General features: G+C 44.2%; 1 protein-coding gene across 8 annotated transcripts in view; it reads left to right on the top strand.

The window, feature by feature from the left end:
* The first annotated feature begins 288 nt into the window (after positions 1-288).
* Positions 289-27,838, top strand: part of LOC119177277 (nuclear receptor coactivator 5) — a 284,872-nt gene continuing 257,322 nt past the window's right edge. For 5 of the 8 annotated variants that reach the window (XR_012889295.1, XR_012889294.1, XM_075884802.1 and 2 more), the window contains exons 1-2: positions 289-444; positions 9,437-9,577. Coding sequence is in view for 4 of the 8 variants with exons in the window: in XM_075884802.1 (XP_075740917.1) it covers positions 9,445-9,577 (133 nt within the window). In the remaining 4 variants the exon portion in view is untranslated. Of the gene's footprint in view, positions 445-9,425; positions 9,578-10,061; positions 10,089-27,838 lie in introns of those variants that run through there. The other 3 variants (XM_075884801.1, XM_075884804.1, XM_075884803.1) reach the window with 3 other exon arrangements.

Consider the following 27,838-nt stretch of genomic DNA (forward strand, 5'->3'; position numbering starts at 1 on the left):
TACGTTTCTGCGGCAGCACAACAAAAAATCCTGATAATATACTGTTGGCAAAACTCTTTCCAACGGCTGTTACGGCGTCTTAGCACGGCGACTACGTGTTTTCGTCTGCTAGCGAAAGCTTTTTGCGCCGCCAGCGCTATTAAACCGGAAGCTATTCCGGCGCCGCGTTACTGGTCGGCTGACGCTGGGTGTTTCGCAACTTACCTAGTTCTTAAAACTTTGGCTTCGGTGGTCTCCATTGACCAATTGGAAGGCTTTTCCATCCAACCAATCAAGTATTACGTTTTGCCTATGTGCGGTCCTTGTGCTGTGCTATTGTTCATTCGTCCCGTGATGGCTGCCGTCGTGGGGAATACGTAACTTGTAGTATTGTGGTTAATTAAATCGCGTGTGCTATACGCGGTACCACCGGTACGTTCCGCGTATTGCGTCACTAGCACTAAGGTAAGTTTAGCTTATTGTGCTTTGCCCGTTATAAAATGGCGCACGTTACACCTTCATCTTGTTACACTGTGCGTTTGGTAACCCTAAGTTAAAACATTTACATTATGTGTTTATGTGGCACATGCTTGAAAATATTTCGTTCCAGAGCATTTTGTGGAAGTTCTGTCAGTGATCAGACATCATTTATTTTTCTTTCATTTTGCTCGGAAACTGTTTTCTGATTTTCAAGCCGGGTTGTGGTCAGACGCACTTTATAAAATGCGTATTGGCACGTTTAACTGTCACGCTATTCGTTGCCGGAATATGAATGTAGTTAGATGCTTTATTTTCCCATTCGAGTGATGTATGTGCATGTTTCATCCGTGATTGACGACATATTTAATAAAAGGCCGAAAAAGCGGGCCCGGCGTGAGCTCCCTGGATGGGTGCTGCGTATTTTTTTTTTTTTTGTTCCTCACCGTTTTCTGATATGCGAGACATCGTGTGGACATCATTACATTTGATGTGCGCTTTACTCGCGTCATTTAGAACTTGGGGACTATGGAACGCTTTGTACTTTCAATATCGTTGCGTATTTGTCACTTTGCAGTGTTTTGATGTGTCACGTGCGTCTCACGTTCTGTTTTATGTACGTTGGTAGTCATAAGCATTTGCCACACGTTTTCATCGGCTCTGTAGCCGTTTTAATTAGGATTGCTGTGTCGATGTGCTGGTGTCACCGCTTCTCTTGCGGTGACGACTTCAAACCGCTTTGAATGCAGCGCATTTCAAACGCGCCTGTGTGTGTTTGTGCTGCCTTGGCACCGCCTTAAGAGAGCGCGTTCGAAACGTGGGTGTGCTGCATTAAAGTCGGTGGCAAGTCAAGTTCAAGTGAAGCAGCGTTTATGAATACGGGAGTTACTGGGATAGAATTGTCAAGTAGGAATGAGTGCTTCGAGCCGAAAAAACTTTCCTTGATCCGAAATGGCGGGGGCCGAACCCGCAAATTTCGAAGGTTGTGGGTTCGGTCCCTTGCTCTTTTTGACAGGTTGATGTGTGGAGGGCAGAATCTGCTTTTAAGCACATTGTACAAGTGAAGCTTTCTTTCGAAGGGGCTTTGCATAATTGTTATTTTATTATTTTTTTGAAGTCTTTTGGAACAAGTGAAGTGCCTCACAGGTGTGTTAGCAACAGAATTAAAAAAAAAAGAGCAAGTACAAGTGGAAAAGGTATTGCAAGTGCTGTGTACTCCGTTTCCGTTTGCCGGAACTTTCTCATTTTTAAACGAGCGAGCAAGCACCATTGGTAGCATCTCAGCATTTTGCTCTGATTAAAGGCCGTTTCACATGCCATGATTTGCAGCAAAAAAAAAAAAAATGGTTCCATTCGCTATGTTCGCAACTGCCGCTAATGGCGGTTTCGTTTCACAGAGACCGCAAACGATCGGCGACTTTTGTTCTGCGACTGGAGCCGTGAGTTCTTGCCACCGTTCTTTGTGGCAGACACTGGAGAATTTTTTGAATGTAATGTAATGATTTGTGCTATATGATATCATTAAGTTTCTGTGAACGGTAACGAAGGCCCCACGTGTTTCGACATTTAAGAACACTTAACATTCTAATTAATTTTAAAGTGCATAGCATCGGTCATTACTAAAACAAACACGTCGATGCTATTTTGACGGCTTGGCCGACCCAGCCCTATTTCGACGGGTCCCGACCAAAAATCGCTCCCGCTGCTGCGATCAGAGCAAAAATTTTCAAGATGTAGTAAGCTCGCTGCGGACCGCTGCAAACTGGTCTTTTATTCGCTCTGAGCGAATTCACGCACTGAAAATCGCTACTTTTTGTGTCATGTCAAACGGCCTGTGAAATGGAAGACAAAATCAACTGAAAATCAGATTTTTCAGTTTTTATACCACCATGTTCTAGCATTACTGGCAAGTGCTTCCACGAAGTGGCACGTTTTCATGCGCAGTGGAAAGCATATAAAAATGGCCCCAAACACGCCTGGTCCCATGACTGCACTACAGCAACTTGAATGTTTAATGGCATTTCCTTGAAACAATACTTTTTTGGCAGAGAGGGAACATTTTCTCTATAACCACTGTAGCTATCAAGTGCGAACTGTTGTGGCTTCTTTCTAGATAATGTGTGCCTTTAATAAAGCAAAAGAATGGTGTTGCCACCAGAATTGTATTTTGTATGTGATTTTTTTGGGGAAAAAGAACAGCACTAAAATTCTAGTCATCACACATCTATATTTTTAACTGATGAATGGTCATGCCTATAAGTATTATTTTGGTTCGGAAGGATGTCTGGGGCACTTGTACTAGCCAGAAGAGAGTTCACTATTCTACAAGCAAAATCTTTTTCGCAAATGTTTCTTCAAACAATGAAATAATTAATATTTTTAGAATGGCTTTGTATTTTCTTGCCAAATTCACTGAACATAATAGTGAAATTTTCATTCGAACAACCTGCAAAATTTTGTAGAGTTTGCTTGAAAAATAACAGAGCGAATAACACCTCTCTTTGCTGTCCATCCCACCTTAAGCAAGTGTGCTCATGGGCAGACAGCTGACTCATAAGTGCACGAGTTTAGCCAAGTTGTAAAGGAATTTTTTTATATATCCTGTTTAATTAATACTGCAGTTTTATGCACACAGCAACACTTAAACTTAAAAGGATGCCACTGATCTACTATTCCTGCTTTGTGGTTAGCTCAATGGCAGCCCTCAGAGCATCTGCTCAGTAATGCTTGTGGCTACTCGAAAAGAGGCTGTTGCATATTTCAGAAGTTTATTTTTTTCTTTTAAATGGGCCAAAATCAAAACTAGCTCAAATAAGGCTCTATTGACACTGACGTACTCTCAACTTTCCTGTAAAAATAATAATAATAAATTAATAATAGTAACTAATTTACTATTACTATGACGATAGTTATAGCGCGAAAAGAAAACGACGACACAGAGACAAGAAGGACACGAAAGACCTTCTTGTCTCTGTGTCGTCGTTTTGTTCTCGCGCTATAACTATCGTCATGCCATTAACTAGCCCAAGCTGCCACACTTCTAAGTTACTATTACTGTTTTATGCGAAAGTATGAGAGTACGTGAACTAGTTTTGGTATTGCGTTTGGCTCATTTCGAAGCAAGAAATACCTTGTAATTTGTGTTCTTTATGCACTGACTGCAAAATCTGGCTGACTTGTAGTTCAGCTCTGTCTTCACTATGCGGAGCATTTTTTTTTTGTTTTTTCTCATCAAGCTGGAGGTGTTGTTCATGGTCTCTATCAACTTAAAGAAGAATCATGCAGTATAGGACATGCTTGAAACAGGGAAAAATTGATGTTTCTGTAGTAATTATTATACATGGGGGGGGGGGGGGCAAATCTGCACAAAATTGATACAATTTCTTATTTTTGTGCAGAGCTAAGCTAAAACCTAGATTTTTTTTTTGCAATTGTGCCGCACTGCACGAAATGCCTGACCAGCCTAAAATGTTTTTTTTTTTTGTTTTAGCAAGAAATAAAGGCTGCATTGGTCACCTGCAGCTAGGGCATAATCATCCAATCTAATCGAGATGCACAGGAAAGGGTGTAGGTGGCCAACTCTTCTTATTTGCCCAGGAGACTCCTGAAGTCCGAGCAAACCTTCCAATTGCATGGATATGGCCATAAATCTCCTCATAAACAATGCTAAAACCACTCCGAAAAAAAAAAAAATAATGACGAGAGGACAGCGGTTTTAAAATTTCTTATCCTTGTTCTATTTTGCGTGCAGAATCTTGTCTAAGTATTTTAGACGCAGTATGTCGTAACGTGGGAAAGGTACTAATATTTTGAAGGGGCTTTAGTATTTGCTGTATAATTGCAAATAGTAGTATGAGTGCTGATGCCCAAAAATGGCACTGGCAATTATTTAGAGCTCTGTATGATGTTTCTGCGGCCCTGACAAATAGTAAACAAAAATGTGAGTTGGGTATCTTTTTTCTGCCTCATGCGTTCTTGCTTTATGAAACTCTCTAATTTCAGGGTTGCCAGTTTGGCAAGTCCACATTAGCATTTGCATACCTTTCACTTTCACTTTTATTCCTTAAAGACCCCACCAGGGGGTATTACATAAGGGGTGGGTTACAATATATACAACAGGTTGAATACTTTATTGTATGGTATATTGTGATGTGATTGCTTCAATGAAGGCAGTAGGGCTTGAGTTAGCGATTTTTTGTGCAAGGTCGTTCCAGTCCTTGGCTGCTCGAGAAAAAAAAGAAGATGCAAAGGTGACTATTCGAGCATGAGGACGGGCAAGGGGTGACCAATGTGATAGGATAGGCGTGATGGTGGCAAAATATACGGTGCTTGATTTAGCGCGCTGGGGTAGAATTTATGAAATAATGATAAACTAGCAATGTGGAATCGATTAGAAAGTGTTTGTAAACTGGATTCTGATTTCAAAGATGTTACGCTGATATCGTATGAAAAGGCGGAATGAATGAAATGAATGGCACGATTCTGAAAAGCCTCTAGGGCGTTTGTGAGGAATATCTGGCTAGGATCCCAAATGGCTGATGCGTACTCTAGTTTGGGCCGTATTAGTGTTTTGTAATCTAGTAACTTGACATGCTGTGGAGCGCTTCGTAAATGACGTCGTAAAAAGCCAAATGTTTTGTTAGAAGATGCAATAGCGTTGTTCACATGCGCACACCAGTCGAGATTATTCAATATCGTCACACCCAAGTACTTATATCGGCATACGGTCTCTAGTTGCTGGTTTGCTATTTCATATTTGAATTTTAATGCATTAGTACTGCGAGAAAACGACATTGTTTTGCATTTATCAGTATTTAAAATCATTAACCAGCATTGACACCAGTCTTTAATGTTGTGCAAGTCCTGTTGAAGAGCAGACTGGTCAGTAATGTTAACTGAACGATAAATAACGCAATCATCGGCAAACATGCGGATTTTGCTAGTAACATGCAATGGTAGGTCATTAATATATATTAGAAAGAGTAGGGGATCTAATACCAAACCCTGAGGGACGCCGGATTCTACTGAAAGATGCTCAGAGTTGTTATTGACGCACACTGACTGCAGGCGGTTAGTGAGGAACTGCTCAATCCACGTTAGAACTGCGGGGTTTAGATTCAGTCGGGAGAGTTTTAGTAGTAAGTGTTGATGAGAAACTTTGTCGAATGCTTTCGCGAAATCAAGAAAAATTGCGTCAGTTTGAGTTTTAGCGTCTAGATTGAGGTGCAGGTCATGGAGAAAGGCCGCTGATTGCGTTTCGCAGGATAGTCCCTTGCGAAACCCATGCTGAGAATGGTGAAAAAAATTTTTAGAATCAAGGAAGCTAATTATATGAGTGTATATGACATACTCCTTCATCTTACAAGGCACTGATATGATGGAAATGGGGCGGTAGTTTAGGGGTGAACTCTTGTTGCCTGATTTGTAGACTTGAACAACCTTAGCCTTTTTCCACTCTTTTCGTAGATTTCCAGATGACAGTGACTGGGAAAACAACAGCGTTAGATAAGCCACGGAAATGAATTTGGTGTTCTTCGAAAACTTCGATGTGATTTTATCGAAACCAACGGATGATGACAGTTTAATGTTGGCAATTACGTTTTAAATGCCGTCTATCGAGAAGGTGATAGGAGGCGGCATTGTAGCCTCAAAAGGTGCAAGAAACGTAGGTAATGGTTCATCAGGGTCTTTGGTGAAAACAGAAGAAAACGCTGTGTTAAACATGTTAGCGGTGTCTTTATCCGATAGCATTTCACCCTGTTCGTTGGGTAAAGATATAGTGCGGGTTTACTGCGGGTTGATGGTTTGCCAAAATTTCTTAGCGTTTTCACTGATCATCTTTGCCAGGTCGTAGTGAAAGAAGGTGTACTTGCTTTGCCAGATAGCGGTAAGATATGTACGTTCAGCTTTGTAGTACTTTTCCCATGAATCGTGCTGTGGGTTTTGTTTAGCCTGGCGAAAAAGTAGCTTTTTCTTGTTTTCAAGTTTTTTAAGGTTTTTGTGAACCATGGTTTATGCCGGTTAGCGTTGATCTGTAATGTTGGAATGTATTTATCTGTTAAATAGGCTATTTTTTCTTTGAAAAGAGACCAGTTTTCATGAAAGTCGCGCTCTTGAAATGTTGCTTCGTATTCCTCGTAAAATTGCTAGAATTCATTATTGATCGCTAAGTAATTCCCTTTAATATAGAGACTGAAGATTTTCTTATGTGACTGACGCACGGGCTGGGTTAGAGCAAAAGTGGCATGAATTACTTTGTGGTCACTTATTTCCTTAAAGGGCCACTCACCAGGCCCCATACCGAATTTTAGACAGTGGATTTTAGACAGTGGAAGGAACGTTTTGCCACAAAAGTTTTTCGAATCGGTTCATTACGAGCGGAGAAAACAGGTTTTTTGAAGCGGCGCGAAATGAGGGTGAGAGGAGGCGAGCTTGAAAACCTTGCCGCTCCTCCGCGTAGCCTTCACAAGCCAAATCTATTCCCCACCCTCTCCTTCATCTGACCAAGAGGTGACGTGTGCATGACGTGCCCGAACAAGCCCAGCCCCCGTGCTCGCGAGCGACGTTGCTTTGTTGACTAGCGTTATTATGTGGTCTTCTGCATGTTTCTGCGGAATTGTTTGGAAACGCTGGCTTAGATGCGGTAAAGTAGATGAGCACATTGAGGGCGCGAACGCGTAGGAGCGTTCAACGGCGGTCGTCTGCTCAATACGCTGACCGCGGGGACACGAACGCATGCGAAACGCTGGCACATAAGCCCCACATCTCGTAGCATTTCACGGGAAAAAAATGCGAGAAAACGTGCACAATTTTTTTATTGTGTCTCATTATTTTTTCAAGTTTTATTCATCTCTTAAAGCAACAAATACATGAACTACGCATGTTGTGTTAAATAAATTTTGCCATGTCACATAGTATACTTTTGACGTCGGAGCAGAGTCGTTTACGTAGAGGACCAACGTCACTGCATTGCTGTGTACGTAGGGCCATTCCTACGCCTACGTTATGCCCTCATTCTCTACGCGGGAGCCGGTAGAGGGGAGGGGGAGCAGCTTTCATTTTGAAATTTGACCCATTTCCTCGGGCGTAGTGTTGCAAATTTTGGCAGACTTGATCATGAATGCCTCGTCTACGTATTGCGCTTGTCAGCTCAAAATTGTCAAACCTGGTGAGTGGCCCTTTAAGGTAGATGATGTGAGATATTGTTTCAGGGCTTGAAGACAATACTAGATCTAGGATGTTAGCACTATCCAGTGTGACACTTGTTGGCTCGGCTACCATTTGAATGAGGTTGAAGTTTAAGCAGACGTTTACGCATTCTTTAGATTCCAGACGTCCAGTACTTACTGGAGGGTTTGACCAAACATTGATGGGGTAATTAAAATCTCCGAAGAGTAGAAGGAGTGCGTTCGGGTACTTTTTGACTAGCTGGCTTAAGATGTTTAATTTCGTAGAAAAATCTGAAGAACTGTTTGGGGGGCGATAGCACACACCAACGAGAGCAAGTTGTAGCTTGGAACGACATAGGATCCATAGAATTTCCAGGTCGGAACGTATATCAATGTTGCAAAATGAAAGTTCTTTTTTAATGGCAATGAGGACGCCACCACCTCTGCTTCCCTGTCGATCTTTGCGGATTAGTTCGAAATTTGGCAGGCCTTCTAGTATTTCCACGTCGGGAACATCAGCCTTGAGCCACGTTTCTGTTAATATGAGCAGGTTACTCGCAGACAATAAAAAAAGGTTTGATATAGCGTTTCGTTTTGAAAGAATGCTTCGTATGTTAGTGTAGATAACCGAAAAAGACGAATGCGCACGAGCAGCACGCGTAGCGTGGCAGGGCGTTTTAGTACGGCGTGATAGCTATGTTAATTCCTCAACACTTTGAGATGACTCGTTAAAGACATATCGCTTCGAGTTGACGTGCAGAGTTTTATAACGGAGCGAGTAAAGAACGGACTTGTTTTTTGCAAAAGCAGCGAGTTGCTTTCGCACGTTTTGCACTTGCCGGGAGAAGTCTTCGCTAATGCCGAAAGGAGTGCCCTTTAATTACGGTTGTTGGATAGTGCACTGAGCTTCCTTGGTTTTATAAAGATTGAATATTACAATAATTAGTCGGTTTCGACCTTGAGTGTGTCTACCCAGTCGATGTGCTCGCTCAATTATTTGATGGTCTAATGTGAAGTTGAGGTGTTCAGCGCAGTGGCGAATAATTATTTCTTCGGAGCGCGCGAATGATTCTGTTAAGTGATTTGATAGGCTTTGCGAATGCTAATGTCGACTTTGTCATCGTTTACACTGTGGGATGGATGAACACGTTGCTTTAATTCAAATAAGAGGTCTTATGTGCACTGAGACACTTAACCGATTTTGAATGATTTATAAATTTTTGTTATCATTTCTAAAAGTAACCTTCTGTTATACTGCTTCATTTTGGGATTTCAAGATAAACGAATTTTTTTCCCAGTGACCTGTTCCTAATTTGGTTTTTTTTGTGCTTCAAAAGCAACTGGCTGCTCCAAATATTGCTGGAAGTCATACTCCGGCTGTTTTGCACCTGTTTTGGCAATACATAAAAAATTTTTTTTTTGCTGTTTCCTGTGCTAACCTGTATGCTTATGCTAGCTTGTGAAGGTGAAATAGCGTTCCAAGTTTTAGGGTGAGTTTTGGCAAAGAATGGAAACTTTGGAAAAGGCCCATCAGCACTATGATTTTGTGCCTATTTCATCTTCAGAAATATCGTTTTCCAAATGTTGCTCGTGAAGCAGGTGGCTTTGTGGCCAACATTTCTTCAAGTTACATCGACTTGAAGCAAGTTTTGTATTGGGATACTCGGCTTCAGTTCATTTTGCAATATTATAATTTTGTTGTAACAATTAGGATTATTTTGTTTAACAATTCCCATAAAATGTTGTCTGTTAGGATTTTGCATGTTTGACATGAATCTGTTGTAAATGTACAATGTTTAGCATATTTTCAGAAAACTTGATGGACTCGCACATGAGCAACGACACCTCAGATCCAGCAAGAGCATCATCACGTATTTATGTAGGCAATATCAAGAAACACATCGAGCGTGAAGACTTGCAGAAGCTGTTTTCAAAGTACGGTGGAATACAAGGTACTGGATGCTTTTTAATGTTTTTTTTGGTAATGCCAAAGTGAGGTGGCTTGCTGAATGTAAAGCTCTTCATGCTACACTTGTGCAACAGGCCCATTGTAAAAATCATCCTGAATTCGGACATGGAATTAGCAGCAGTATGATGTAAAACTATTTCATTTTGTTTCTGTTTTGTATTCACCAACAGTATGGTTCAACCCAGGGCTGGGCAGTATCGAAGATACATGCATCTGAAATACTATCTTAGATACTCTTTGGGTATATGTATCGCAATACGTCTTGATACGTCTTGCAAGACGACTATCTGTATTTTCGTTACATACGATAATGTATGTAACCATAATGTATCGGGTATCTTAAGATACAAGATACAGTGGCCGCAACGCTATATTATATGTAAAACATTAATCACTGACAGAACTCCAGTACCAGTTGCACTATGCCACCTGAATAAAACTGTGACATAATTTTATCTTTTCGCTAGACTCCACCAGTCAGGGCAAGTGATGTGGTGAGCGCCTTCCTTTCGGTGAAGCAGAGCAACACGACAGAGCTCGCACAGTCTTGACAGAAAGTGCATTTGCGTGCTTGCCCAAGTGCTTTTTGGTTTCGAGATTTTTTGCCTTTTTACTTTTTCAGAACAATGACACTCTTAGCCATTTGCAAGCCCCGTGTACCACAATGCGTGCGGCGATGATTGCACAAATTCTGATGCTGCTCTCCAGCATGGTACTATACTATAGGACCGCCAATACTGATGATGTAGCTAATATAACAGACGCTTACCAATCAGACCATATCTCGACGTACCATGCCACTTTCTTCCTACTATTTCTATTCAAGGAGTTCTTGAAATTATTATATGATTGTTAGCACAAGTGCTTTCTCAGTTCTTCTCTTGCATCCCATACATCACCTAGCGCTCTCAAGAGTTGTTTTTTCGGTCTTGTGAATGCAATACACCTTCTGTAAAGTGCAGCCAAAATAAGCGGACTGTTTTATGCTTACCTTCAATTGTCTGCTTTATTTTTGCTGCTATTCACTCATATATATTCACTTGAGTTTACTTTTCTGCCAAGGAGATTTGAAAAACAAAGATGTCGTTATGTTGAGTATACAGTACTAAAAATGCTGCTTACTCCTTGGTGAAATTACCAAATTTAATTGGCATTATAATAATTAGAATATGTAAGGATCTTAGAGGATTTGAGAAACAGTGTTATGCCAAATGGTTTGTTTTTATGAAGTTCCCAGCCATTTCTGAACCAGCCATTTCAGACAATTTTCTACATGCTCATATTTTTTTATTGTCTTACCAAAACAGGTAAGTTGACGATACTTTATGCTAAACTTTCATAGCTCTTAAGGCATGACACTTGTATCATGCATTTTAACTTATTCCACCAGAATGCTGCAAACAGGATGGCTTTTTATTTTAGTTATAATTGCTTTACTTTTTAAAGAGCTCCCTATGTTTTCTCTATTACGAATTGACAGGCAATTGCAGCTGTAGGCGGCAACAGCATGAATAGCAGCGTTATCTTGCTACAATGTGTGCACATTTGCTGCCACGTTCTCATAATTTTTTTCATTTTGTTGTGATCCAGTGTAAATAAAAAAAAATTATGACCGCTCAGCTTAGGCAGGCAGGCAGGCAAATTACTTTATTAGTATCCGGAGGCGGGGCTCAAGCCCCCTTAGGGGGCGATAGCGGTGGACCACTCCCACGACGGGACGGTGAGGTTAAACTCCACGGCTATGTTGCGAGCCCTCTGGATGGCCCTAAGCTGGTCTTCTTTGTCGTGGCTTGTGAGGAGACAATTCCAGTCTACCTCCGTAGAGGGAGACTCGCTGCTCTCGCGCAACGCAGGGCATTGCCACAGCATGTGTACATTTGGGGTGACCACAGCGCGGGCATCCCGGATCTATGCCATCCATGTATTTAGAGTGATTTAGAGGCAATGCATATGCCTCCATCTTTAAGAGTCGTAGAGTGATGGACTGAGGTCTTTTTTAGTGTGGGTGTGGGAGTGAGTACTTCAGCCACTCTTGGTAATGTTCACAAATTTAATAAAAATTAGCAACGGGTCTCTGAAATTACAGCCTTCGAATCACATTCTCCCTGGCGTAAAATGTGAGACCTCGTGCCTGGGAGTGAGTCAACTCGTTAGTATTAAAGATGGTTCCATGTACGCGTCGGCCAACGTGTGCCGGGAACCAGATTATGTGCTTTTTGTCGGACCATTTGGCAGCAAGCCTCCCGCAGTGTTTTGTAAACTTCGAGATTGTCTCAGATTGTGCTGTTAAGATTACGTGCAAATCCTGCTGTCGTGGCTGCATGTCGATGGAGGCGAAGTATTAGAGGCGCATTTACTTAGATTTAAATCTATATTAGAGAACACCACAAGGTCAAAATTTGTGGAGTCCTCCACTTCTGGGTTCCTTATACTCGTATCGTAGTTTTACGACCATAAAAACTCAATTATTATTCAGTAGGGATGAGAGCTGAGCTGGTTGGTAAGATATCATTTTAACATATGCTGTAGTTGTGCAAATTCAGATTGCCCTGTGAATAAGCTACAAAAAACCGTAACATGTTCTTCGAAAGTAAACTAGCTTATTTTGGGACAAAACTTTGGAGATACCCTCAAACAATACGTTAATATGAAATGGGGCACATTTCAAAAATTTTCAAATAGTCCTCTTTGTGCATACATGTTCGCTAGTAGATTGTGGAAGTCTATAACAGCAAATTTGCAAATGTAATAAAGTATATTAAGATACCATTGGCAATTACCGTATCAGATACAATCTTTGTGGCAGTATCTTGTATCTGTATTTCTAATACTTTTTGTCTCAGTATCTTGTATCGTATCGCAATACAATTTCAAAGTATCTTTTCCCAGCCCGGGTTCAACAAATCTAATTAGCTGAGTTTTTTTGGGCCGTGGCCACTGCGCATGTGTGCCAATGAAAGCCACGAAAAACGTCCCATTCCAATAATATTCCACCCTAAATTAAAACTTGGAAGTAGATTGAGAGTACCCCATTCCAAGTGGAATAAATGATGTCTGTCTAGTGATATTAACTGCGGAAGTGTCTAAGCCTAAGGTTAGGACTCGCAGAGTGAACATTATCATCATCATGACTGGCATCTATCGTCTAGCACATTGCTCAGCTGATGTGCCTTCCCCTAGTGGTTTTTTTCTTCGGTCCCAAAACATGTGTGCCGATTTGCATGGAACGGGATGCACTAACTCTACGGGGGAAGAAAACAGTACAGAGAGCAAGAGGGAGGGAAGGAGGGAAAGAAAGGGGATAGAGAGACACGGAATAAAAACGAGAGAAAGAGGGGAAGAAATAGAGAAAGGAAGCATACCATAGTCATGCATAGTGAGGAGGTGGGAAAGGGAGGGTGAGTATGGATGGGAGAGATGGTGTAGCGCAGCATATAGCCGTGTGTATATGAAAGGGCGGGAAAGAAAAGTGAGTGTTAGAGGAGGGGCAAAGGTGAAACAGCGAAGCCTGACCTAGTGATTCTTTGTTAATTTAAAGGCCAAGTAGTGTGAAAAATCTCTTCGTCATGTGAGTTTTTGAAGTAACATTACCTACAAGTGTAATCCAAGGAACTTCAAATTATTTAAAGTAACCAGAGGTTATCGTCTGCTGGGCTGGCTAGTTAGCAGCTGCAAGGGTTGTTCTCCAGCAATACCTGGTCCAAATTTCGCCACAAACATGGGGAAGGCAGACCATGCTACTGCTCACGCCACGAACGGTCTCTGAGACAAGGAGGCATTACACGACTTTTCTACTGGAGAAGGGCCCATGGACCACAGCATCGTTGAAGAGGTGGATACTGCCTCTGACATTCTGCTATCATGGCACTGTGCGCTTTACCTAATGGGTCATTCAGTGCATGTGCAGAACCCTTCGCTGCCCCTACTTCGTCGGTGACTGGCGACGTGCGTTTGCTTGGATTGGTACAGATGTCTTCCTGTCCCTCTTGAAGGGCCTGTAAACCACCTCTGATATTTTGAAAAGCATTTCAAGTAAACGCACGCATCGTGTGGAGAATGCCGTCGTGATTAACAATTCTACATGTGGCAGTGCTGGGAGCCACCGGCGCGCCGCAAATTCCAAGAAATCCCTCCTTCTTTTCGGGCCTTTCGGTCCTCCGCGGGACGCGCCGAGCCAAATATGCTGTGAATGGTCGAGCAAGAGCCTACGACTTTCAGTCAGTCTTCAAGCAGCTGTCTGCGCTGCGTTATAATGTTCATCGTGTTGCCCGCATGCGTGCAACACGTGCAGGGCACGGCGTGTCCCTGTACGGGTCGATCGCATTAGACCCGTACAGGGAAGGCGTGCGCGCAACACAGAGTTTATACCGGTACGATTACGGCAGCCAGGGTTTGCCAACAAGCAAGCAGCTACAACGTAACTGATGGAGTTGATGACTGGAGTCGCGGCAACCGGAAGTAGACAAACAGCACGTCAGCGATAACGTTTGCCACCCCAGATTGGGAGGAGCGCTCGGCGAGAGGGCTAAGCGGCGTGGGAGAGAATACCAATGGAGGGAAGCGCAGGAGAGAGCGAAAGCTGTAGTCGTCACGACTTAGATAATCAAACGCGTCTAACTCCGCTATTACTGCACAGTTTTGAAAAATTCCCATGGCTCCATGTTCGTCGTACACTCGTGCACAATTTCCCCACCACTACTAAATTTAGACCTCTGGGTGGTTTATGGGTGTTTGAGAAACAGGTTGCTCATTCCCAGCAGAAAAAAGGAGAGAGAGAAAAGGAATAAGAGGGGAGGGTAACGAGGTACCTGCATTCTGAGAACAAATTGTTGAAATGCATCTCGATACAGAAATACAGATATGTAAAATTATTCGTAGGATACTATTAAAATACTGCGCAGCTCTACTGTCGAGCCATCTTTTGTTTTTTTTTCTGATAATTTGTTCATACTTTCTAATATCATATTTACTTGCTTAATAAACTCATTTTTATTTCATTTTTTTTTCTTCAGGAAAGTTGATGCAAATCTTGGGGGGAGGGTTCATTACATGGGAAAGAAACATTGCAGGAGTTATAGGAGTTGAAATTTTGCTTAAAACCATTGCTGGATTGAAGTCAGTGGCAGGAATGCTCTACTGCGGAGCCTCTTGGCATATTCAAGAACTTCCGACACCACGGACCCGAGCTAACGGGGGAGTTTCTACTCCCTCCCACGCATAGCCGTGCGTGGCTTTGCCGTGCCCGGGGAAAAGGGGATCCGGGGGGTTGAGCTGACGCTGGGTGATTGGACCTTTAAGGCCCCCCGGCAGAGGCAACACACCCCTTTGGCCCCGGCTTCACGTAGACGGCACCCCTGGGCTGAGCCACCCAGGGGAAATCGGCAGTCGCCTTTTCCTATCTCTCTCTCTTTACATCTTCGTCTTTCTTACTTTTTTAGCTTTCCTGTCTACTTCTCTCTTCTGTTTACTTCCAATTTTCCTGGCGGCAAGGGTTAACCCTGTGCAAATAGCCTACCTTGGTCTAGGCGCATTGGGTTATGGCAGTGTTGTACGGCTGACGTCTGCAAGCTTTCAGCACCTGCAAACTTGCAGCGTCCCCTTGTTGGGCTCCGTGGTGGGTGGCCGCCAATGCTGCTGAACAAAAATAAGACCGGCATGCATGGAGCATTCCCTCAACTGTCTGATCGTACCGGCCTAAAGCGGGTACGCACCGACGACATAAATTTCTTCGACCAGCCAATAGAAACTTTTCCCCACTTCCACGTCATTCACTGTGAAAAAACCGGAAAGCAAGCCAGGACCGTATCTCCTTTTGTAGTTGCCAGGTGTCTTACTGAAACTCTCGGGGCTGGATACAAAGTAACCAAAATGGCTAGCGGAGACCTTCTTCTCGAAATTCGGGACAAAGCACAATTTGTAAAGCTAGACAGCCTCTCAACGTTTGGTGACGTACCGATCACTGTAACACCACACAGATCCATGAACATCACTCGCGGAGTGGTATCTGATGCAGACTTACTTGAACTCACCGAAACTGAACTTTTGGAAGGGTGGAAGAGCCAAAATGTCAAAAATGTACAGAGAATAATCATCAGAAGAGATAATAAGGAAATACCAACGAAACACTTGATACTCACGTTTGCATCCAGTAAACTACCAGACTCCATTCAAACAGGGTACACAAAGACATCTATCAGGCCGTATATACCAAACCCTCGTCGTTGCTTCCAATGCCAGAGGTATGGCCATGGCTCTAAAACCTGTCGTGGTCGCCAGACTTGTGCACAATGTGGAGTCCTAGGCCACGTGTCTGAGAACTGCAAACAACCGCCACACTGTGTAAACTGCGAAGGAAACCATGCCGCATATTCACGCTCCTGCACATACTGGAAAAAAGAAAAAGAAATAATTACATTGAAGGTGAAGGAGAACATTACGTTTAAGGAAGCACGGCGAAGAGTCGCCCCATTCTATGGACCTACATACGCTGATGCGGCGCGTCAGGGGGCACCGCCGCACCCGCCCTCGCCACTCCTTCGGCCCGCGCATACCGAGCCGGTGGTTGTGGCACCTGCCCCCAAAGCGGCTGTAGCCCAGGCTACACCGCCTACTCCCAAACAGAGACCGGAGACTCCAGAGTCTTCAGGTCTCAAGGCCTCCCCTCACCAGGCGAGGCCCGAAATCCGAACTAACAGCCCGCACGTGCGGGCATCCAGTGCCTCCGAGGAGGCAATGAATACGTCGGCACCCTTGGTGCCGAAAGAGCGGCGTGGCTCCTTGAAGCGCGCCAAGAAAACAAAAAAGCAAATAACAGGGCCTGGTGACGGCCCTGTTAAGTGAACTCAAACTCCCCGTCTAAACAGCCACTCGCTTCTCGTACACACAGCATTATTTTGCATTCACCATGAACACTCAAATTATAGAATGGAACGTCAGGGGCCTTCTCAGAAACCTTGACGACATTCAAGAACTCTTACACGAACACTCACCAAAAGTGCTGTGTGTACAAGAAACACACCTTAATTCAAAACACACAAAGTTTCTTCGTAAATACGCTAATTTTCGAAAGGACCGTGATGATGCCATGACATCATCCGGAGGTGTTGCCATCATAGTGAATCAAGGAATTGCATGCACACACTTACAACTCCAAACATCCCTTGAGGCAGTAGCTGTTCGAGCGGTTCTTTTTGATAAACTGATCACAATCTGCTTTATTTACATTCCTCCTAGCTATCAACTGCAAAAACGTGATTTACACTCTTTAATTGAACTTCCGGAACTTTATGTTCTCCTTGGAGACTTTAATGCGCATAGCAGGCTATGGGGTGACTCTCGGTATGACGCGCGAGGTCGACTGATCAAACGATTCCTTCTCTCGTCGAGCGCGTGTCTCCTAAATCGAAAAGAACCAACCTATTATAATCTCGCCAATAACACCTACTCCTCCATAGACCTAAGCATAGTATCTCCATCTCTTGTGCCTCTACTCCAGTGGAAAGTCGTCAGTAATCTGTACGGAAGTGACCACTTCCCCGTAGTTTTGAGCACAAATACAGTAACTGAACGCCCACCACGTGTTCCCAAGTGGCTCATAAACAGAGCCGACTGGGAACAGTTTTATACCATCGCTCGTCTAGGTTGGAATGACATATGTACTTTGAACATTGATGTTGCTGTCAACTTCTTCACAGCGTTTTTGATTGATGCTGCAACAAAATGCATCCCACAAACAAATGGACACCCTGAAAAACGGCGTGTGCCATGGTGGAACTCTGAATGCCGAAACGCGCGCAAACAGCAAAACAGAGCTTGGAGGCTGCTTCGGAACTCACCGACAGCCGAAAATCTTGACACCTTCTAGAAAATAAAGTCTCAAGCTAGGAGAACACGTCGGCAGGCCAGAAGAGAAAGCTGGCAGAAGTTTTTGTCAGGGATCAATTCATACACACAAGAGGCCAAAGTCTGGAACATGGTCGGTAGGATAGCAGGGAAACAAGTACACACACTTCCACTCGTAAACACTCAAGGTGATACTTTGGAAGATCAGGCAAACTTCCTCGGGGCACATTTTGAACGGGTATCCAGCTCGTCCCACTATACTGACACTTTCCAAAAATACAGAACAAGAATAGAAAAGCAGAAACTCGAACATAAATCCACTAGATACGAGGCATATAACCAAGCTTTCAGTCTAGCGGAGCTCCGAACAGCTCAACTCCTGCAGTACTTCTGCCCCAGGTTCTGACTGTGTGGTGTATGAAATGTTAAAAAACCTACCAGCCGAAACACGAAAAACCTTACTTTGTTTGTACAATGCTATCTGGTTTTCTGGCACTATCCCTACCTCCTGGAAAGAGGCTATTATTATTCCCATTTTGAAAGAGGGCAAGGACCCTTCTTTAGCTTCAAGTTATAGGCCTATTGCACTTACAAGCTGCTTGTGCAAAGTATTCGAAAAAAGTGATAAACTGCCGACTTGTACATATCCTTGAAACAAACAATTTGCTCAACCCATTTCAGTGCGGGTTTCGAGAAAGTAGATCCACCACAGACCACCTTGTTCGTATCGAGGCACAGATCAGAGACGCCTTCGTCCATAAAGAATATTTTCTCTCTGTGTTCCTCGATATCGAAAAGGCGTATGATACAACATGGCGTTTCGAAATTCTAAGAGACCTGTCCCACCTTGGTGTGCGCGGAAGAATGTTTCATATAATCGAAAGTTACCTGTCAAACCGGACATTCCGTGTCCGTGTCCGTCTGGGCAGTGTGCTCTCCCAAACATTTGTCTAGGAAACAGGCGTGCCACAATGTGGCGTGCTTAGTTGCACACTTTTTATTATCAAAATGAATTCTTTGCACTTGTCCATTCCCCGCAATATGTTCTATTGTACATATGTCGACGACGTTCAGCTTGGCTTCAAGTCATGCAACTTGGCCTTGTGTGAGCGGCAGGTTCAGCTGGGTTTAAATAAGGTCTCTAAATGGGCAGATGAAAACGGATTTCGACTTAACCCACAAAAAAGCACGTGTGTCTTGTTCTCTCTAAAGAGAGGCATGCACTCGGAACCTGACATTCGACTGAACGGGCAACGTCTGTCCGTCAAAGCCGAGCATAAATTCTTGGGCTTAATCTTGGACAACAAGTTGGCCTTTGTACCGTACATCAAGTATTTAAAAACAAAATGTTTAAAAGCCATGAATGTTATAAAAGTGTTGTCACGTACTACGTGGGGTAGTGATAGGCAATGCCTCATGAACCTCTATAGAAGCCTCATTCGCACCCGCTTAGATTATGGGGCCGTTGTGTATCAGTCTGCTACTCAAAGTGCCTTGAAGATGCTGGACCTCGTGCACCATTTGGGCATCCGCCTTTCTACGGGTGCTTTTCGCACCAGCCCCGTAGAAAGCCTTTATGTTGAGTCAAATGAGTGGTCGCTTCATCTGCAGAGAACTTACATGTCCTTTGTGTATTTCCTTAAGGTGAAAGCAGACAAGAAGCACCCCTCATACTCTACAATTAATGATGTGTCGAGCTCAACTCTGTTTCAAAACAGGCCTTCGATGAGGCAGCCCTTCTCAGTTCGCCTGAAGTGTCTAGCTGAAGAAACTGCAGTGTCACTTGAACCCAGTTTAATGGCTCCTGTAGCATACCCGCCACCGTGGCAGTGGCAGGTTATAGACTGCGATGTGTCTTTCCTAGAAGTTACAAAACATGCACCCATTGCCCATATCCGAACATATTTTTTGGAACTTCAAAACAAATACACACGTCCTGAGTTCTTCACAGATGCCTCCAAGACTAACTTCTCTGTGTCCTACGCTGCTGTCGGCCCATCCTTTTCGGATGCTGGCCCTCTACATCCACACACAAGTATCTTCACAGCGGAAGCTTACGCGATACTTGTGGCAGCTAAACACATCAAACAATTACAAATACAAAAAGCAGTAATTTATACAGACTCCCTCAGTGGTAACGGCTCTGCACAGTCTTAAAAAACAAAAAAACCCGGTCCTTGTCTCACTTTACTCCATTTTGTGCACACTCTACACACTCAAACAACATGTTGTAGTGTGCTGGGTGCCAGGGCGCCGTGAGATCCAAGGCAACGTGAGGGCGGATCAGCTCGCTGCATCCGTCCATGAGAGCACTGCCATTACATCCATATCAATCCCGGCCCTTTATCTTAAGCCGTCTCTCAAACGAAACCTCAGGGACTACTGGCAGAGCAAGTGGGATACACACACACAAAACAAACTACACGTTATCAAGCCACACCTTGGCCATTGGCCACCAGTATCAAAATCACGCCTAACAGAGGTAACACTAACAAGACTCAGGATAGGACACACATACACGACACACACACATCTTTTGTCTGGTGCTGACCCACCATTGTGTGATAAATGTGGTGAGGCATTAACAGTTCTTCACGTTTTAATTCAATGTAAACAGTTAGACACTCTAAGAAGACAACACTTTCCATTACCCTACCGACAACATATACCTTTACACCCTGCAATGTTCGTTGGTAGGGAACGGCTTTTTAGTAATAAATCATTGTTAGCGTTTTTAAAAGAAATCAATAATTTTCATATCATATACCCAGGCATTCCGTAGCACAACCTCTCTAGAGAGGTTTTTGCTGCGGTGGCTCCACAGGAAAGCACTTGCCTCACGGCCCTTGGACGCAAGGGTATGAACGAGTGAGGTACTTGTGCTAATGCCATACATGTCCACCATCGTTTTTCATTATCACCAACTTTTGTCACCTATTCACACCACCCACACCTTTCACGGCATGGTCATGATTTTATTACTTGTATGTTTTTACCCGCCTTACTGCGAGGAATTTTATGGCCCTTATACAGCCGCTAATCACAATCATTGTCCACATTCTTTGTCCCATGAACTGGCGCTCTTTGGCCATCAAATGGCCCTTGTGCCGAAAACCACCACATATCATCATCATTATTCAAGAACTTCACTTTCCACAAAGGGAAACTTTCTTTGTTTTGGCTCGGGAAATACACGTGGTGATCCTTCTTGTTTATTAATTTTTTTAGCTTGAAGCTTTCTCTTACGTTTGTCCAGTAAAAAACGTGCATAGATCGACACTGGTGTGTCATCCAGTCGTTCGATACCCACGCTACAGCACATGTCCGATCAATTTTAAGTTTAAAGCGGGGCATGTAGCTAGCGTACCGATCCAACGTGTGCCGTAAGGCAGCCGGTGTCCAATGAAGTTCACCGCACGAACCCGACAAAAAAAGATGTAGCGTCGGATGGCTGCACATGCACATGTTGCATATGCACCGGGTGCACGTCACCCCGTCAGCGCTGTTGCGGTTTGTTTTCATGTCGCTGTGCTTTTGTGGTGCTATAAGCAAGAAGTTTTTTTCTGCGTTTGAGAGATGGCATTTAAATTTTGACCTATGTCATTCACGTTTGCACTGCTTGCAACTGTTTTGCATGGTTGTTTCAACAAATCGTGGCTAGAACTTGCGCAAAAAAAAAATTCGGACGAGAAAAGACAGACACCTCGAGTACAACTCGCAACTGATTTATTGAAAACAACAAATGTGCTTGTATCTTCAAGAGATAGACACCATTGCACCCATGGTGTCTATCTCTTTTTTTAAGGATCGAAGTTGGGTACGGTTTATCATGTGAGTGGGTTCATTACTTGAATAAAAAGTACAGTATTTTTGAAAGTGAGGCACTTGCCAGTTATTCTGCAATTCTTTGCATAGTTGTTTTAGTCTTGTTATTTTGAAATGGGATTGTCATTTCCCATTTCTGCTGAAGAGGCAGAGTAAGTGCTGTTGGGAGTTAAAAAATTGAGAATATTTGATGATGAATTGGGAATAAAAACAAAATGGTATAGAGCAACATTATACCACTACACGGTAAATATTCGGCGAATTGTAATTGTTGAGAGATTAGTAGTTTTTTGTAGTTTCATGCTGCAAATGGATGCATGACAATTTTTCACTCAGCCCTGGGGACTTTTGCCGAGTTTTGGTCATTTCTACATGCCTATGCCATCATTTTCTGCATGATTTCTTTTTGCACTGCATTCTGCTAACCTCCTCTTTAACTTGTAGGACAGAGTGACAGCACCGTAAAGGGATTATTCCAGGGTTTCATTGTTGTAATTGACCAAATGTTTGCTAACCGAGAATGTTTGTTATGAATAACTCACATGGCTTATCTTTGTAGCTTTGTGCTTGAAGTAGGGCAATTTCTCTTTTCATGATCCTTCTAACAACTTGTGGGCTTCCGTAAAGCTGATTTAACATAGCTGCTGCATCGATGGTCCGGCATTGCAAGGTGCTGCAAATGTTCTGTGACACTTGGTGCTGAAAACACAAATATCTAAAGTGACAAGTTTTATAGTTGTACTACTAGCTTTTTTTATCCATCGGAAGGCACCTTAGGTGTACTTATTGGGTATTCGAAATAATACTTCTCACCTAGGTATTTCAGTAAGTAAAATAGAAAAATTCGGATGGAACGTGTTTTGTGTAGCTTTGTTTTACACAGATGTTTGGAATTTTTCGCTAGTACTTTTTATTTTTATGTGTGCTGGCATCGTAGTCACGGTAAAAAGTAGGTATGGTATTTTGCTTGAGGAGCTAGGCCACATGGTCCTGCATCAGGCAGCATGTTTTTGCATCCACAAAGTGCAATTGCAAATCCATTTGCAATCACATATGGGAGTCTCCTGAATCTGCCTTCCTCCCTTGTCATTAGGTCCCCGATTCACCTGCACCAATCGGAACCGGTTCACAGCTGTGCACGCGAAGTTCAGAAATTGTGCAGTGCGAGTTCAGTGGTGCAGGCACAGCGCAACACCCGAAACAAATGACGATGTGCCGACAAGGTGCAGGTCTTGTTTCTGTTTGCTTAGTTTACATCATTCAGCTAACACTGACCAATGGAAAACCACACATGCGTACAGTTTATGGGACGCAAGCATCTTAGCAAAACACGTCGCGTTAGTGGAGGCGGGTACGGTGCTTACGCCAAAGTGCTGTGTCGTCTGCTCAGCTGCACGCGCGACTGCACCAAGCTGGCACTGTCAGCGTAGGAGGTGCAGGAAAATTATCAACCAGCGCTGCAACTCTTCTGCACCTTTCGAAACGAATGGCAGGGCTCAGAGGTCGCCATTGCTGCATTATTGAAACGAATGGCAAGTTGTAGCACCTCGTGAACTGCTTCATGTGGTGCAGGCGAATCAAACGGACCTATTGGTTCACTATGTTAAATACTAATTGTGAAATTACACTGTAAAATGCATGTCAGTGCTTGGCCTATGGCATTAGAGGGCGAGTAACATAGATCTGCTGCTTTGTGATGAAAGTTTGGTGCTCTTACTTTTTTGCTGGCATCACTAGTGCCGAAGTGAGGCTTGTCAGCAATAGCTTTAGCGTGCCACCACTGTCACCATGATGAGAGAAATGTGCACTCTTTTGCTATGTGAACCTGCTGTCGCAAGAAGTTTGGGAATACGTGCTATAATAAGGAAGTTACAGGAGTTAGAATGTCCGTTCAAGCTGGTTTCAAATTTTCGTGTGGTCTCGCCACCTTTCTCTGCATAGGGAGGAAGAAGGCATAACCGGCCATTGTGACTCCATCTACTTTGGTGGCTGGACACGACGTTAGTGATAAGTCATTGGCACGCAGGGATGACTGAGCAGGGCTTCCCCCCACATGAGCACATGTCATAGTGGTGCAAGGAAGAGGCACGCCACGAGGAACACTCTTCCCCTTTCAGTAAATTAGTGAGGCGCCTCCTTATCTAGGAGGTTTTTGTTCTAGCAATACTGCTTTTACCGGTAGTTTAGGGTTTTATAAAATGGCAAAGAGTAGAACAGGAAAATTAAAATGTGAACAGCGTGGTCAGAACTGCATCACTGCGAAGCCAATTTGCCGTTTTGTAGCGCTGAGGACCAATTGATGAGCTCAGTGGTATGTTGCCCATGGGCAAGTTTACGTCACTGCGCGTATGAGGGGAATCATTCATAAGAAAAGAGGTGTGGGAATTTTTTTTCGAAGTGGAGGGTGCGCGGCAGGCAGTGACTTGGGAAAATGTGATCGCTGCAGTCTACTGTAAGAATTGGTGAACTTGTTTGGGGGGTGTAAAAAAAAAGTTAGAGCCTGTTTATTGGCCTTTTGAAGCCACAACCACTGCCATGTAAATCATCTTGCAGGCATAAAAGTGTTTTTGTGAGCCAATGCGCTTGCAGCTGTAGGGGATTTCAGAAGTCAGCTTTACTGCAATGCTGCAATGTTATGGGCTGAAGCATAACAGGAATCCTAAGGGTCATTGTCGCGACAGAATGCGCACATGCCTTTACACTTAAGCTGTGGACATGCACGTAGCTGTGATGAGGGCAAGTGGCACTGGCACCACTACAATTTAATCACTGATAACCATATTATGCTGAGCATCTTCGACTAACTGCTTGGTTGTGCATGTGGCCTGGCAGTTGCATGCATACTGCACATTATGATTAGTGACAACACAAACGTGTTGTGTTGGTGTCCACTGCATAGATGTGTTGTTTTCAAGAAAAAAAGCATCTATTCATCACTGTGCTTGTGTACAGACAGAAATGGAGTTGCAATGGTCACAGACTGCAAACGTGTGTGTACGATACAAAGTGTACCCTGGCGGTGACGGTGTGAGCTTAGTGTGGGACATGGGGGATGTAACTTGGAAAGATTGGCTGCATGGTGGTAGCAAAGGCTTTGTTTCAATAAAATTGCGGAGGTTTTTATACATTAGCACGTTAATGTGTGCACATGCATTGGGGAAAGTCACGTTAGTCACCTACTTTTTCATCACAAGCCTTGTTTTTGCATCAGTATTTTGAAATGCTAAGCATGCGAGACAGCTGAAATTTGTTCTGCATTTTACTGACAATGGCAACACTTGTCACAAGACGACAATTTGCAACTTGTGGTTGGCATGTAGGGCTCGTGGCAAGTACCAAAGATAGTTGTAAGAGCTTGTGCAAGTGCTGAAATGCCTGATAACTATTGGTAAGCTTTCAGAGCTTATTCGGATGTCGATGGGTGATTTCACTTTTGAGCATAGTAAAATGTCAAGAATTCATTTGTTCTTCAAATGATTTCGCTGTTTCTAGAGAGTCTGAAAAATTGGACCTTGACTACAACTTGTTAGGATTTGGTAACTCGGTCTGGCAGAATAATGGAAAGCAATGAACAATATTGTTACACGACATCGGCAACGAAAGAGCATCATAGACGACGAAGACGATGAAAGCGACCGTGCTCGTGTTGTTGTTGCTGCTGTTCTTCCATCTTGGCTGCAGCTGCCTCTGACTCTCCCTGTATATTTTGTAAATATATTTATTTCATTCATTCTCTCACCCCCATAACATTTGGTGGAGGTGCTGGGTACAACACGATATAATGGAGCTCCGCAGTGGCCGACGCTTGGATTTTTCCACCATGGCAAACCAGGGACCAGCTCCCGACGAGGCGACTACAACAACAACTGTTGTCCTTTCGCAGCTAAAAGATCCTGGCACGTTCTGTGGCACGGATGATGTCGACATCGAAGAATGATTGCCGTTGTACGAACGTACAAGTAAGAATTACCGCTGGGATGAAAATCTTATATTAGCCAATATCCTGTTCTACTTGAAAGGAACAGCAAAAGTGTAATTCGAGAACCACGAAGATGAAATTGGAAGCTGGGATGCGTGCAAAGAAAAGATGCGCGCCCTTTTCAGCAAGTCTGTGGGTAGAAAGGCAGCGGCCAAGAAGGAGTTGGCATCTCATGCGCAAACGTCATCAGAGTCCTACGTGACTTACATACAAGAGGTGCTTGCCCTTTGCCGAAAAGCGGACAACGGTATGGAAGAAACCGAAAAAGTAGCTCACATATTGAAAGGCATTGCAGATGATGCATTCAACCTTCTCATATGCAAGGACTGCAACACGATCGATGCCATCATCAAGGAGTGCCAGCGTTTTGAGGCCGCAAAAAGTCGATGTATCTCCCATAATTTCACTCGACTACCAAACACAGCAGCAACCTGGTCGTGCGAAGACAGGGCTGCGCTACAGACGCCGTTAACTGCAGAGCACGTGACCAAGATTATCAGATGTGAACTTGAAGCTCTGTCTTCTGCGTCCACGTGCCTCCATGCCTGCGACTCTAGCCCTCAAATGGTGCCACGGGTACATGCCATTGTGCGACAAGTTTTCCAATGCTGGACTGGCCTCCGAGTGCACTACAGCTCCCTCTCAGCTGGTCAACCGTCGTCGACCCCCTGTTTCGTATGCCCAAAGCCAAAACCTTCCGTCGCGCCCTCGCAATCCAGGTAAGTGGAGGACTGCTGACGATCGCCCGATTTGTTTCAGCTGCCACCGCATCGGACACGTGGCCCGCCATTGTAACACTCGGTGGTATTGGCATCAGGCATCCTATGGGTACCCCCATCGGCCAGAGAGGGATCATGGACGCTTTCAAACTTACCGGGAGTCACCTCAGGCCACCAGTGAAGACGTTCCTTCTATGTCGCCATATCGTCGTCGCTCTCCATCTCCGCATACTCACCAGTCTCGTTCACCGCTCTCCCGTCGCCCATCGTCTCGCTCGCCCAAATTTCGCCGACCAACGTCCCCGACTGACCACCTGCCGCCGGAAAACTAGATGATGCAGCTCCCGGAGGTGGTGCTGCATCGACCACTTGCCCGCCAAATCCTCTGACCATGCTGCCGACTCGACGCAACGTTGAAGTAGATGACACACCCGTTGTTACACTTGTGGACACAGGGGCTCACATATCAGTGATGAATTCAGAACTTCGTTGCCGCCTTAGGAAAGCTTTAACGCCACCCACAGTGCCACCCATCCAGGTCGCCGACGGCGGCACGTTTCCCGTGCTTGGAATGTGCTCCGCGCGTATAAGTGTGGCTGATCGCTCCACGACAGTGCTATTTGCTGTGCTCGAGAAATGTTCCCATGAACTTATCCTCGGCATGGACTTTTTATCCGCCCACTCTGCCCTTATTGATTGTGGAACCGGCATGCTTCAACTTGATTTACCGTGTTACCATGACGACGCAACACCAGCTCTACCCCGTCTGTGTTCTGCAGATCACGTTCGCCTAGCACCTCAAGCCGTTACTTACGTGAACCTGAGATCTGTCCCTCCTGTTCTCGATGGTGACTACATGTTGACACCTATTGCTGATGTTCTGCTGGCCAAAAATGTTGCCGTGCCTCACACACTTTTGACAGTCACGGGAAATACAGCATCTCTTCCGATCCTAAACTTCAGCTGGTGCGCTCAAGTTATCCCAGATGGTATGACTTTGGCAAAAGTTTTTTCTATAGATGCTGCCATTTCGGCGTTCGTTGCCGAATCTTCTTCGTCGTCTGCTCCGTTTTCATCCTCGAAGAGCACAGCGGATGCCACCATCGACAAGATGATCGCTCCGGACCTTCTTTCAGCTCAGACAGCTGACATCCGGCACTTGCTGAAATCCTACTGCGACATCTTTGATTTTGATGACCGCCCTTTGGGTCAGACATCTTTTGTAACTCATAGGATTAACACTGGAGACGCCAGCCCCATCTGACGACGTCCTTATCGTGTGTCTAATGCTGAGCGACAAGTTATCCAGCACGAAGTTGAAAAAATGCTCACAAAAGACGTCATCGAACCTTCCTGCAGCCCATGGGCATCGCCGGTAGTGCTAGTCAAGAAGAAGGATGGCAGCTGGCGCTTCTGCGTAGACTACCGTCACTTAAACAAAGTAACACGTAAGGACGTGTATCAACTACCGTGGATTGACGATGCTCTCGACTGCCTACATGGGTCTGCCTACTTTTCATCTATCGACTTGCGATCAGGATACTGGCAGATTTCTGTCGATCATCGAGACCGTAAAATTGCATTCATCACACCGGATGGACTTTTCCAGTTCAAGGCTATGCCATTCGGATTGTGTAATGCACCAGCTACATTTGAAAGAATGATGGACTCTCTCCTGCGTGGATACAAAAAGACCACGTGCCTGTGCTATCTTGATGACGTCATCGTATTTTCACCTACATTCGAAAGCCACCTTAGCCGCCTAACGGCTGTGTTTGAGGTTTTCTGGAAAGCAGGACTTCAGCTCAAGTCTTCCAAATGTCGCTTTGGCCGTCGGGAAATCACTGTGCTGGGCCACCTTGTCAGTGCTTGAGGTGTG

The sequence above is a fragment of the Rhipicephalus microplus genome, unplaced genomic scaffold (genome assembly GCF_043290135.1).
Source record: "Rhipicephalus microplus isolate Deutch F79 unplaced genomic scaffold, USDA_Rmic scaffold_48, whole genome shotgun sequence".
In the NCBI taxonomy this organism is placed as follows: domain Eukaryota; kingdom Metazoa; phylum Arthropoda; class Arachnida; order Ixodida; family Ixodidae; genus Rhipicephalus; species Rhipicephalus microplus.